Source organism: Calonectris borealis, chromosome 3 (assembly GCF_964195595.1).
Source record: "Calonectris borealis chromosome 3, bCalBor7.hap1.2, whole genome shotgun sequence".
Lineage (NCBI taxonomy): Eukaryota > Metazoa > Chordata > Aves > Procellariiformes > Procellariidae > Calonectris > Calonectris borealis.
In genome coordinates this window covers 87,631,024-87,644,673 of record NC_134314.1, presented here as the reverse complement: position 1 = coordinate 87,644,673, position 13,650 = coordinate 87,631,024, and the positions used below count along the sequence as shown (strand labels likewise).

Genomic DNA, 13,650 nt, shown 5'->3' with positions numbered 1-13,650 from the left:
AACATTTTTTAACAAAGTTTTAAGCAAGACTCTCATACTGAAGACTTGGAGATAGGCAGCATCGATGTCACTCCAGGGCACCACCCTGTCAGACAGAATATACAAACAAGACTGCTGCCATACTCCAGCCACATTTCTGCAGCATGAAATATGATCACTGCAATAGAAAGGCTCATAAAATTATTGGATAACAGGGAAGAAATGGATGAAAGAGTGCTATTTCTGCAGTCTCCTTTGGTAGAAAGAACGAACAGTAAAGTTTTGGGGAAACGTGATCAGAGAGAAGAGCAACGGAAAGTATTAAGATGGGCCAACGTGATTGCTTGAGACAGGAAAGGATGGCTGAAGAGTAATAGGAAAGAATGGGAGCCCTGCTGATACTGCAAGGAGTAATGCGTATAACCTGGCCAAGTCAGTTGCCATCGTGCCTTAGAGTAGTTCAACATACTGTTTCTCCTGTTTTATTATATAAGTAACACGGTACTTGAATCAAACCCAGACTGAGCCCTTGATAGATTCCTGTCAGGAATTGTATCTTTTCAGAGTGAGGCTCCCAGCAATTAAAAGCAAGGCCTCTTGTTTCCTATCATTTAAGATAGAAGCCATTATTTAAATTCTTAAGATACTAAATCAGCTTTATTTGATCTTATTTCACTGTGAAAAAAATTTGCAACAGAACAATCTTTTGGAAAAAACCCCAATACTTACCCCCTGTGACAATGACTTTTGCTTTTTCACAGTATGTGAAGGCATTGACCCCTCTAGGGACAGAAAATTCCTTTACAGGTCTGTAATCATTAATAAAACAGCTAATCAGGTAAGAAACATTAGGAAAATACAGACTACAGTAATTTCACTTTACTTTTCTATAGTATATAGAATAGCTGTTTGCATAATGTATAATACATACAATCTCTTATTAAAAGCAAATTGATTTATAACAGTGACTTAGATACTAGCATCAATAAAATGGGAACAGGGTACACTTTCCATTAAAGTAATAAATCTCCGATTTGAACACCTGAATCCTTTATCATACTCCAAACAGAATCCTAAAATGGTAGTTGTTGCCAAAGTAAGCCTTCACACATGTCTGCGTGCTTAAAGCAGCTCATCACTGAGGAAAAGTATCAAACCAACTGCCTTTGCCTGTTTTGGACATGGAGGTCTATTGTGGCCTCTATTTTCCACAGAGTAAGTGCAGTTACTTTTCTGCTGCTTACATATAATGTACTGTATAATGCACAGTCTTTATTTTATCTATTTTGTGTTATATAATAACATGAAGAGACTGCAAGTTTCTTAAACTCAACTGAATTCTGTTGCATTCACTGCAAAAGCACAAGAATTCAAAAAACCAACACAGACTGAGATTGACTCAGTGTCCCTTCTAAACCCATCCTTTGAGCAACTTCTGCTTATCTTTCCATGTTTCATACATTGCTACTAATGAGTGAATATTTTCTTGATTTTTGGAGTCAGCAATAGCATGGCTAACACCCATCTCTCCCACTGTCAGTGTAATTAAGCTAAATGAGTACACATTTAAATTTTTTCTTTGAAATCTAGACAAGTAGGTCTTTCATTTATTCTGGGCTAGAGAGTAACCATCGATATTGAAAACCATAACTGGGGATGACAGTAAATTTGACAAAAGACTCTGGAAACTTTGAGGATTAATGAAAGAGCTTGTGCTTTCTAGGCAGGTGTAAGTAAAAGGCTGTTCACTCCCTATTACTTAGAGGGAGCAAAGCTTTCTTTCCAGAGCTCTAATAAAGGAGTCTTAATTCTCTTGATTGTATAAAATAGCAAGTAACTGATTTAAATGTGTGATTGGCAGATTTCGTCAGAATTTATCATCTTTTCCCTTTATTTCTTAAATTTAATACTTCTATATAACTGCTTATTGGCTCTTTAATAAACATTCTTGATACTCTTCTAACATCAGTATGATTAAGAGGTTTCAGCAGTATGAAGTCCTTCCCAAGTCATGGCCTTGCAACAAAAGCACCTGGTGATTCCATCCACACCTCCCTTTTTTTAGATACTTTACAAGAAAAGATTATAACAGCTCATCAGCCATTATCCACAAAGAAACTTAAGAGTTACATAGGAGACAAGATACATTGCATCCCTCTTCAAGCACAATAACAATTGTTTGCCACAAAGTTAATTGGGGAAATTTATTTTGCTAGCACCAGTAAATCATATATTTCAACCATAATTACTTATGGAATGGGCATTTCAAAGTGATTTGATCCATAGCTATTTTTAGGGCTATTAATTTCATTTTAACAGCTGTGTAATTTTTCAGTTGTCTAAATATAATTTCATTTAGCTCTGCATGAAGCTGCTTAGAGAAATGTATTTATTGGAACTGGAAACACAATTATAGTCAGTGTTAAATGAAAAAGACCTACCAAGACATTTGCATTTAATGTTCTGTATAACAAACAGTGTATTGTGATAGCATATACTCTTTTGACTATACTTTTCGCTCTGCAGTCTTCTTTTTCTTTCTCCTCAAATTAATTCTGTTTTTCCAAAACTCCCAGCAAAATCAAATAGGATTTCTCAGCTTTTCTCCTGACACAGTATGTGACTTTGGACAAGCTATAATTATTTTATATTTCACTTTCCCCATCCACAACAGACATGCAATATTCATAAAACCTAAAGTTATTGGATTGATGCAAGAATTACTATGTGAATATTTATGGCCTGTGTTATACAAGATATAAAATAGATTATCATAATTGTCGCTACTAGCCTTAAAAATGTATTAATCTCTGGATGTACCTCACAGAGGAATTGTGAAGCTGATCTAATGTTTACAATGCTTTGAGATATTTGAATGACAAGTTCTATCTATACGTTATTTATAGTTCCTTTTTACATCAAATTGTGTTTGTATTATTTATTTTTTAATTGGGCTATAAACTCTTCTAAAATCGCAGATTAGGAAGGCTTGGAATCAGCTATAGCACTGATGGACCATATGAATGATATGGCACAAATAAGGAGGCCACAACCCCTTTCCTGCTGCATAGTAAATCCATTCCACAGCCCTCAGAATAAATTGCTTTCTTGGTTTAAACTTGTGTAACTGAAACTTGTGAAGCTGAAACTGTAAATGAAACTTAATTGAATATATTTTTGTGTGGATACAAATTTTAAATGAATGGATACATGATATACATGTAACAAAGAAATCAATTTTCTAACTAAAATTTGCCTGCTGAGGAGAAGTTGGAGTAGACAACACTGCCAACGTAACATATTTTTAAGGGTTGTGAGCAATGAACATACATGGACAGTCCTTTCCTACATCAAAATCTAGCAAACAAAAATGTTCAAATATTTAACTAGTTGTATTTTTGTTTGTATTAACAATACTGACAGAAAAGACAGCTTCAATACAAACGGATGGCATCTTGCAAGGCACTGATCTCATGCAGAGTTATAAAGAAAAAGGTCTATTTTTTCAGAAGATGTCATATACTTACAAGTTGTCCTCTAGTCGCTTTATGTCATCCAAAACAAATGAATGAATGCTGTCTGAGGAGCAGGATCCAAAACAATTTAGGTCAGAAATATACTTAACTTTCACAACCCAGTCATCATGTAGCTTGCGTTTAACACTAGGGATATAAATTGAGATGTTATTAGCATACACTAGCATCTACTGTAATATAGGATAGGGATTGTATCCCTCAATCTGTCTCAGTGAGATTATACACAACCAGTGCTAGCATTTAATATCCAGGACAGATACAGAACCACTCTTCCAGCTCAAAAGCAAGGAGAGCTAAAGTAAGGGTTGAATCATGCACTTCTCTACTAGCAGTTATGCTTCCATCTAATTGGGCACAATAAAGCTGTGCCTATGTCAAACTAGATAACAGCAATTGTGAATTCTTCCCTGAAATTTTACTCTGCAGTCTCTCTGTTGTAAGATCTCTTGTAAGAACTCCTACTGAAAATGATGGCATTTCCTTCACATGACAACAAGCAAATCATAATTACTGCAGTTTCAAAAATTTTCCGTGTTAGGTGGGGTTAATTTATACACAAAAGGTAATCCTCAATTTAGGCCAGAGAAAACTCAAATTAAAAAAAAAATTGCCAGACTTTTAATATTTTATCATAAGGAACTTACATGTTAAAAGTTTTGGGGTCCAAAACCTGAAGTTGTGATTCTTTTTTGCCTTTACATTGTTTCAATCCCAAGTGATCACTGGTCACAGTAAGCAGGTGAACATAACCCTTATCATCTCCCATTATGATATTATCCTTAGCCAGGTGATCTGACATAGTCACCGTGCAAACACAGAGCAGACCATTTTCCATTGGTTTGATGATAAAGCAATTATTCTGTGAAATATGGTAGACAGTTTATTAGATATTGCACACAATAAGTTGACTGAATGCTTATCTACTTACATCAGCATTCAGTTCTTGACTTTGTTTTTCAAGCTCCCCCTGTGATAGGTGTTTCCTGGTATTAGAAACTCATGGAAGATCATCACCAAGAGAAGTTAAATGCAAATCTTAAGGATTTCAGTGAGGCTTTATTTCATAGGTAGCCTTTTCCATTTCAGTAAGGAAATATTAATTACAAATTTTAGGGAGGATCTCACCATGCTAAGTGGGATGGTATATTTGCTAAGACTGGTTTCCTGTTCAAAAACAAGATGCTGTCTATAAGAAAATGGGAAATAGCCAAATTAAAGAATTATTCAAACCACAAAATGCTGCAGTAACACACAGAGAGAAATTATATCAGAGTCCTAATTATTAATATAGCCTGGGAGTACCAAGCGTACTTATATGGGCAGGTGTTTGAATTTTCAGGAATTGTGATAGTGGGAATGAATACAGCTGCAAGCCATTGTGGTATTTTGCTAGACTGAGAAGTCCTGGGAATGGGATTTTGGGTCATCTGCATTATACAGTTTATTGATTCTACTGCGAGACTCCATCTGTTATTTGATTAAAGCATCCTTGCAAACCTAAACTGGCAACTGTTCACATGCCATAGGAATTAACTGCTTCAATGTTGTCTGTGTAGCACAGAGACATTAAAGAGATAACACAGACATAGAATTGTCTATGCATTATTCCTGTGGTCTCAAAAGAGAACTGCTCCTATTCAGCCATAGGACAGTTTCAACTCTCACTGATGTAATGATTGGAGGAAATCTGGAGAATAATGACTGGAGAATACGTTTTTGAGCCTTCCTTCCCAGGAGTCCAGTTGGACTGACCGAAAGACTTCCATTGACCTGGCTGAGCTTGGGGAGAGAACAATAAAAAAAAAGTCCTAAGGCTTGATCTTATCCTAAAATATTTACTTTGCTTCCTCTAATCTTCTCAGCCAACTCAGAATTGCTGAGAAAAGCCCCAGAAACAGGAGGAAAAGTCTAAGGTATGGGTCAGAAATCCTTGCAAAAATCGAAATTTGTAATAAGGCATTCAAGAAAAACTGTTTGGACATGCACTGTCAACATCAAGATGCTTTTGCTCTTGGAAAGTCCTGAACAAAATGCAGGATATGAAGAAATATTTTCTTTAAACCAGGAAGTTACCTCAAAGGAGTATATGTTAAACTCCTTGGGAAACCTGTCCCTTGATTCTTAATAGATTCCGAGATACACATATGCACATGCACACACATTAGCCATACATGTGCACACATACGCATTAGATATACATAGAAAATAAATTCTTTGGGGATTTGTTTGCAACATAGTACAAAATTTTCCTCTTTCTTCCAAGTTTTTAAGACAGTCTAATAAACCCATTTGGTGTGGAAAGCGTATTCCTTCCTTAGTATAAATGCCACTGTTTCACTGAGTTCCTACGAAGACAAAAGTTAATGCCTTCATCCTGTTAGATAAAAGGAATGTGAATGTACATTGAAAACAAAGACTAATCTTTTTCAGGCTTCCTCTTTAACATTTGCCTGATCCAATGTACTACCTGACTCCCTTTTGATTTATAGTCCCAGACGATGACTGTCCTTTCAGTTACAGCCACGACACATTTCAGCTGAGGTAGGAAATCACATCCAGTGATCCAAGCAGTATCCTGATGAAAATAAAAAGGATAGCTAAACAAGGATCTTCTCTGTGGATTTATAACCTTCTTTGTCATTTAGGTATGTATTTTAAACCTTCTCCACATAAATTCCATATACTCTGCACTAGCGGCTGCTAGATCCAACCCCAGCTAATGGAACTGAGAGTTCTAAATCCAGGAATAGATCATACATGAAGTTACGGAGGTGCCAGGCGCAGCCTCTCTTATCAGTGACTCACCTCAGATGCACAGATGTTGCACATGAGAGGACACAATACATCTACACTGTTAGCTGAACTGTGATGACACTCTGAAAAAAAGTGCTCTGACCAGAGGAAATTTAAGCTACAACATCCATGGTAAAGCAGATTAAAATTTTTCTTGGATACAGTTTAGTTCAAAACAAAAGAAAGTTAAAGGCACTAAAAATTTTAGCTATAATAGCACAAACCCTACTGAAATGAATGTTTATAAAAATATGTAACTTGTATTAAATAATTTTAATTCTCCCAATAGGTAGATCAAATATTTAGAAAGATTTACAGTACACCTGCCCATATTAAGCCATCTTTCAAGTATACCTGCAATTATACAGGTCTTAATTTAAAATAGTTTCTCTTGCAAAGTGTAAGATTAGGGACTCAAATTCACTACTATACTGGCCAGAATTTGGGGTTTTTTTTTGTTGAAACGTTAATAGCTGTTTGATTTTTTTCTCCCCAAAATATAGTGGACCTTCCTAAGTGAGAGGGGGATTGGAATGGAATATGCTCTATTTAATTTCCATTTTGGTAAGTTTTAAAAATCTTATTTCAGCAGTCTTATTTCACAGTTTATATATAGGCTTTTATATTTATCTTACTTCTGTATTAAGTTCACCTATTGAAATATAGGGTGTTTTTTGTTATGTCTGCAATGGCACAATTATCTGTTATTTTAAAATAATTCAGAACATCTATAAAATAACACTGACTGAAACATCTTACTTTTTTCCTAGATTAAAGTGACAAAGAAACATTTGACACAGACTTAAACAACACTTTTTTGGCAGTTCTTCAAGTAAGCTATACCTACCTGTAACTTCTAAAAACCAGTTCCAGTGGAAGTACGCGATAAACAGCTAAAACAGGGACTTATGTTGCTAAAGATACAGTTTACATCCACAAAGTGAGTTAAGAAGCAAAAAGCACAAGACTAAATCCATGGTGAACTGAAGACAGCTGCTGACGCTTCTACTTTTATTTCCATTGTTGTGCACAATATTGATTTTGTTGTTAGTGTAAAGAGTCTGAAATCCTGACAGAGTGATGTCAACACTCTATTGTAGGAGAAAGCTTCTTTCCTTCCTAATGGCCTGTGGACAAGTGGTAATACATTTACAAGGATTTCTTGTGCTGCTTTCTACAATAAACACATGGAAAATTATGTCCTGCAGGGGCCTTATGGATTGCTTAGTAATTCTTACAGAAGACTTTATTACCTGTGGCTTTTTGGAGTCCTTACAATAGTGTCAGATAACAATGACTAACTGGTATGAAAAAGCTGGTTTTACGTTTGTAATTAAGCTACTATTTTGTAATGCTGGTTTGTGATGATGCAGTCAAAGTAACAGAGCTGCATCTTGCAAAGGTTTTGCAGGCTATCACATGTAGTGAGATGGTATAGAGGCAAAAGGAAGATCAAAAGCAAGCAGTAAGGAGAATCTTTGCACTTGACTGCGAGAAAGTCTAAGGGATAGATGTCCCTTTGCTATCTTTCCTGTGTTGTAGTTGAATTTTAGGCAATAAAATAAGCCCTGATGAAAGGACTTAAAACATTGATACCAAAAACTTTATTTCACATACTTGCCTAGAAACACAACCAAGAATCCCTGATACTACTTTGAAACAACTAACAAAACAAATCACATTACAGGATGGTGATCTGAGAAGACATGACTAGTCCTTATTTACAGATCAAATGCCTCCCTCCCATGAAAAGTTCTATCCCCCATATACACTGTCCTGGTAACTGAATCTTTCCAAGTCAGTGAGTATATCCCAGTTGAACACCAAATATTTCTCACCTACTTAGGAGAAACAACTCAGTCAATCTGTGAGGATAATGTTGGAAGACAGAAGAAAGTCAGCTGTCTGATAACAGTTAAGGAAGAATCATAGAATCATAGAATCATTAAGGTTGGAAAAGACCTCTAAGATCATCGAGTCCAACCGTCAACCCAACACCACCAAACCCACTACACCATGTCCCTAAGGGCCTCATCTACACGTCTTTTAAATACTTCCAGGGATGGTGACTCCACCACTTCCCTGGGCAGCCTGTTCCAAGGCCTGACCACTCTTTCAGTAAAGAAATTTCTCCTAATGTCCAGTCTAAACCTCCCCTGGTGCAACTTGAGGCCATTTCCTCTCGTCCTATAGAATGAGTGGGAAAGGCTAGAGATTAGCTTGGCAACTCAAGGGAAACGCCTTCATCATACTTAAATGACTTTTAGGCATATTAGCTTAAGGTTACTATTCTGCTTTCCCATACTGATGGTCAAATTCAAATACTTTGAGAACATAGGACAGAGTGAAAATGGCTGCTGTCATTCGGGCTGGCAGGGGATATTCTTCTCTCAGAGCATAATTTACTAATTCTAACAGAGGAATTAAGCAAAATATTAGAACAATGATGTTCACATGTCCAGCAGTGAGCTACAGTTAGAGCTAGAGTTAGTGAGTTAGAGACGTGCACACACCTGCAGGACTACGATCTTATTAGCATCACGGAGATGTGGAGGGATGGCTCCTATGACTGGAGTGTTGGGATGGAGGGATACAGGCTCTTTAGGAAGGACAGGCAGGAGAGACAAGGAGGGGGTGTCGCCCTCTATGTCAATGACCACCTGGAGTGCATGGAGCTCCACCTGGGCATGCATGAGGAGCTGACCGAGACCTTATGGGTCAGGATTAAAGGGAGGGCAGGGATAGGTGACATTACGGTGGGGGTCTGCTACAGGCCACCCGACCAGGAAGACCGAGCAGATGAGGCCCTCTATAGACAGATAGGAGCAGCCTCATGTTCACAAGCCCTAGTCCTCAGGAGGGACTTCAACCACTCCGATATCTGTTGGAGGGACAAAGCGGCAGGGCATAAGCAATCCGGGAGGTTCCTGGAATGCATCAATGATAACTTCCTTTTCCAAGTGGTAGAGGAGCCAATTGAGGAGAGGTGCTATGCTGGACCTTGTTCTCACCAACAAGGAGGGGCTGGTGGAGAATGTGAAGCTCAAGGGCAGCCTTGGCTGCAGTGACCATGAAATGGTGGCGTTCAAGATCCTTCAGGCACTGAGGAGGGCACACAGCAAGCTCACTACCCTGGACTTCAGGAGAGCAGACTTTGGCCTCTTCAGGGATCTGCTTGGTTGAGTGCCTGCCATGGGACAAAGCCCTGGAGGGAAGAGGGGCCCAAGAAAGCTGGTTACTATTCAAGGATCACCTTCTCCAAGCTCAGGAGCAATGCATCCCAACCAACTGGAAATCGGGCAAAAACCCCAGGAGGCCTGCATGGATGAACAAGGAGCTCCTGGACACACTCAGACACAAAAAGGAAGCCTACAGAGGGTGGAAGCAAGGTCAGGTAGTCTGGGAGGAATACAGAGAAATTGTCCAAGCAGCCAGGGATCAGGTTAGAAAAGCTAAAGCCCTGATAGAATTAAATCTGGCCAGGGACATCAAGGCCAACAAGAAAAGCTTCTATAGGTACGTTGGGGATAAAAGGAAGACTAGGGAAAATGTGGGCCTTCTCCGGAACGAAATGGGAGACATGGTTACCCAGGATACAGAGAAGGCAGAGTTACTCAATGACTTTTTTACCTCGGTCTTCACTGGCAAGTGCTCGAGCCTCACCACCCAAGCTGCAGAAGGCAAAGGCGGGGACTGGGAGAATGAAGAGCCGCCCACTATAGGAGAAGATCAGGTTCAAGATCATTGAAGGAACCTGAAGATGTACAAGTCCTTGGGACCCGATGAGATCCATTCGCGGTCCTGAAGGAACTGGCAGATGAAGTTGCTAAGCCACTATCCATCATATTAGAGAAGTCGTGGCAGTCTGGTGAAGTTCCTGCTGACTGGGAAAGGGGAAATATAACCCCCATTTTTAAAAAGGGAAAAAAGGAAGACCCAGGGAACTACAGGCCAGTCAGTCTCACCTCTGTGCCTGGGAACATCATGGAGCAGATCCTCCTGGAAGCTATGCTAAGGCACAGGGAGGACAGGGAGGTGATTTGAGACAGCCAGCATGGCTTCACCAAGGGCAAGTCCTGCCTGACAAACCTAGTGGCCTTCTATGATGGAGGGAGTATATCAGTGGACATGGCGAGGGCTACAGATGTCATCTATCTGGAGCTGTGTAAGGCCTTTGACATGGTCCCCCACAACATCCTTCTCTCTAAACTGGAGAGGTATGGATTTGATGGGTGGACTGTCCGGTGGGTGAGGAATTGGTTGGATGGACGCATCCAGAGGGTAGGGGTCAACAGCTCAATGTCCAGATGGAGGTTGGTGATGAGTGGTGTCCCTCAGGGTTCATATTGGGACCCTGTTTAATATCTTCCTCAATGACATAGACAGTGGGATCGAGTGCACCCTCAGCAAGTTTGCAGATGACACCAAGCTGAGTGGTGCGGTTGACATGCCTGAGGGACAGGATACCATCCGGAAGGACCTGGACAAGCTCGAGAAGTGGGCCCATGTGAACCTCATGAGGCTCAACAAGGCCAAGTGCTGGGTCCTGCATCTGGGTTGGGGCAACCCCCGGTATCAGTACAGGCTGGGGGATAAAGGGATTGAGAGCAGCCCTGCCGAGAAGGACTTGGGGGTACTGGTGGATGAAAAGCTGGACATGAGCCAGCAATGTGTGCTCGCAGCTCAGGCGGCCAGCCATATCCTGGACTGCATCAAAAGAAGCGTGGCCAGCAGGTCAAGGGAGGTGATTCTGCCCCTCTACTCCGCTCTGGTGAGACCCCACCTGGAGTACTGTGTCCAGCTCTGGGACCCTCAGCACAAGAAAGACATGGACCTCTTGGAGCGGGTTAGAGGAGGGCCACGAAAATGATCAGGGGGTGGAACGCCTCTCCTACGAAGAAAGGCTGAGAGAGCTGGGGTTGTTCAGCCTGGAGAAGAGAAGGCTCCAGGGAGACCTTATTGCAGCCTTTTAGTACTTAAAGAGGGCTTATAAGAAAGATGGGGACAAACTTTTTAGCAGGGCCTGTTGCGATAAGACAAGGGGGAATGGTTTTAAACTAAAAGAGGGTAGATTTAGACTAGATATAAGGAAGAAATTTCTTATGATGAGGGTGTTGAAACTCTGGAACAGGTTGCCCAGAGAGGTGGTAGATGCCCCATCCCTGGAAACATTCAAGGTCAGGTTGGACGGGGCTCTGAGCAACCTGATTTAGTTGAAGATTTCCTTGGCCATGGCAGGGAGGTTGGACTAGATGACCTTTAAAGGTCTCTTCTAACCCAAACTATTCTATGATTCTATGTTTCTACAGTTTCCAGACAAGTTTCTTTAAATGTCTCAAAGAGCAAATGTTTTCCTTTAACCTCTCTGCCTCAAGGCCTAGTATCAAAGTCTACTCTCCTGAAGCTTTCTTCTGAAGGAGCTATAGGTCACCTCTTCAACATTTTGTGAAGTCTTGTCTTTTTCTTCTTATCCCATGTCTACCTGCAGGTAAAAATGCACCGTGTATTTACTGGGTGCTGGCACTGAACATGAGCCTGTAAATTTTTCTTTCAGCTGAGGTCAGAGCGCTTTCCACAGGATAACTGAAGAGAGAAAGCTAGATCATTTCTCATTGATGATAGAAACAGATGCCAGGGACACTTTGCCCCTTTGAAAATCTTATATAGCCACTGGAGTCAATTAGTTTGTTTTAGATTTTCATATGCACACATAAATGAGATTCAACCTTTCACATCCAGGAAAAATGAGAAACGTTTAACTTCCCATAATTAAGCAACTAAACTTTACAAAATTTAGTTAGCTTCTTAATTACATTGGAGTCTAAGTTAGTCCATATACTTACATCTACAGGGCCTTAATAGTTTCTGCTGCCACCAATCTACAGATTAACTTTGGTTCCAGTTTTATTAGGCAATTCTGGATATCAGTTTCTCCCTCACTATTCTCTCCATGTAGCTAATGATGCTGAGCCACCAAACAAGGTATGAGCATGGGCTTAAGCTTCCCTCTCTTGTCACAGTATCTGTGACTAGAAAATCAGACTGTCAAACAAGAACTTGGCAGCAGTTAGTCCCCAGACAAATAAAACAAGGAACACGCACCCATGCATTGCTATGTAAAGGTACCTTAATGCTTGGCATGTTCTCAGGGAAAATCCTTCTCTCATAGGGTTGAGGACTATTACTCCCCTAAAGAATTAGCAGTGAAAGGGAAACAGATGTTGGAATAACATGTGCCTTCTGCTCTGACTGTTTTTACTCCAAATAGGAACAGCTCTATGCTCTAATTCATGAAGGGAAAGGTCTGCTTGCAGTTAAGTGAACATTTAAAAACCAATCAAGTAAAATTGAGCTTGATCTTTCTTTTACAATGAAGCATCCTAGCCATTGTATTGTAGCATCCACTGGTTTAAAGACATGATTATCATCAAGATACTATTTCACTAAAAAGCTGACAGAAATTACAACCTAAGAAGCATTAAAACCACTTGTGTTTTGAGGAGTAAATAAGAACACGCGTTCATATGAAGTTTTTTTTACAAGATCTATACAACGGCTACATACATCAGCTTATGTCTAATACACATATAAATAAAACCACATGGTATACACATTCAAATTTTCCTTACAGCATCTGAACTGCAATGAACTTTGAGTGAAAGGAAAAAGACACAGGTAGAGAAGCAATGAACACTCCAACAGGAGGCAAATGTTGGCCAAAGACTTCAACCAAAACAGAATTTCTCTTGTAAGATTCTCCTCTCAATAGAAGATAAATATTTCTAATTACTGACTGGCAGTCTAAAAAAGTATCTGAAAAAATCAGGTTTCAACACATGACGTGGAATTTGTATATGCCAGCAGAGAGCAAGAATTACGTACTCCAGATTTATCCTCTTCTTTTCTCTTGCATTATTTATAGGCACAATCATATTTGATAGTATAACAGCAAAAGTAGAAAAAAATGCGTTTATTGCACCAGCATATTAGAAGTTGCCAGTCAGGGAAAGATCCAGCATAGAGAAATTGAAGTTTCCTGGAACAGGCAGCAATAGAAGTGTTTTCATGTATATAACTTAAAGATTCTCATCTTAAGACAAACAGCACTAAATTTGTCTTTAATAATTCCAGTGAAATTACTTAAATTACACCAAAGATCAATGGATATAAAGGCCTGGAGAGACCACTATAATAATCAAGTTTGGCTTCCTGAATAGCATGGTCCAGAGAATGTCCACTGAGAAGTTTAGAGCCTTACAGAGGCAGAGAGATTGTTCAAGTTAGTTAGCACTGCCTTCCAGGCCAGTTCTTGTTCAGGGACCTCAGCCTGTGGAATAAACAG

At 39.6% G+C, this 13,650-nt stretch overlaps 1 protein-coding gene across 1 annotated transcript in view; it reads right to left on the bottom strand.

Moving 5' to 3' along the window:
- The window catches only part of WDR64 (WD repeat domain 64), an 87,245-nt gene that overhangs the window by 49,686 nt on the left and 23,909 nt on the right, over positions 1-13,650 (bottom strand). The window contains exons 7-10 of the mRNA XM_075148142.1: positions 5,983-6,090; positions 4,160-4,374; positions 3,507-3,641; positions 709-788 (exon numbers count right to left, since the gene is read on the bottom strand). Coding sequence (XP_075004243.1) covers positions 709-788; positions 3,507-3,641; positions 4,160-4,374; positions 5,983-6,090 — 538 coding nt within the window. The remainder of the gene's footprint in view (positions 1-708; positions 789-3,506; positions 3,642-4,159; positions 4,375-5,982; positions 6,091-13,650) is intronic.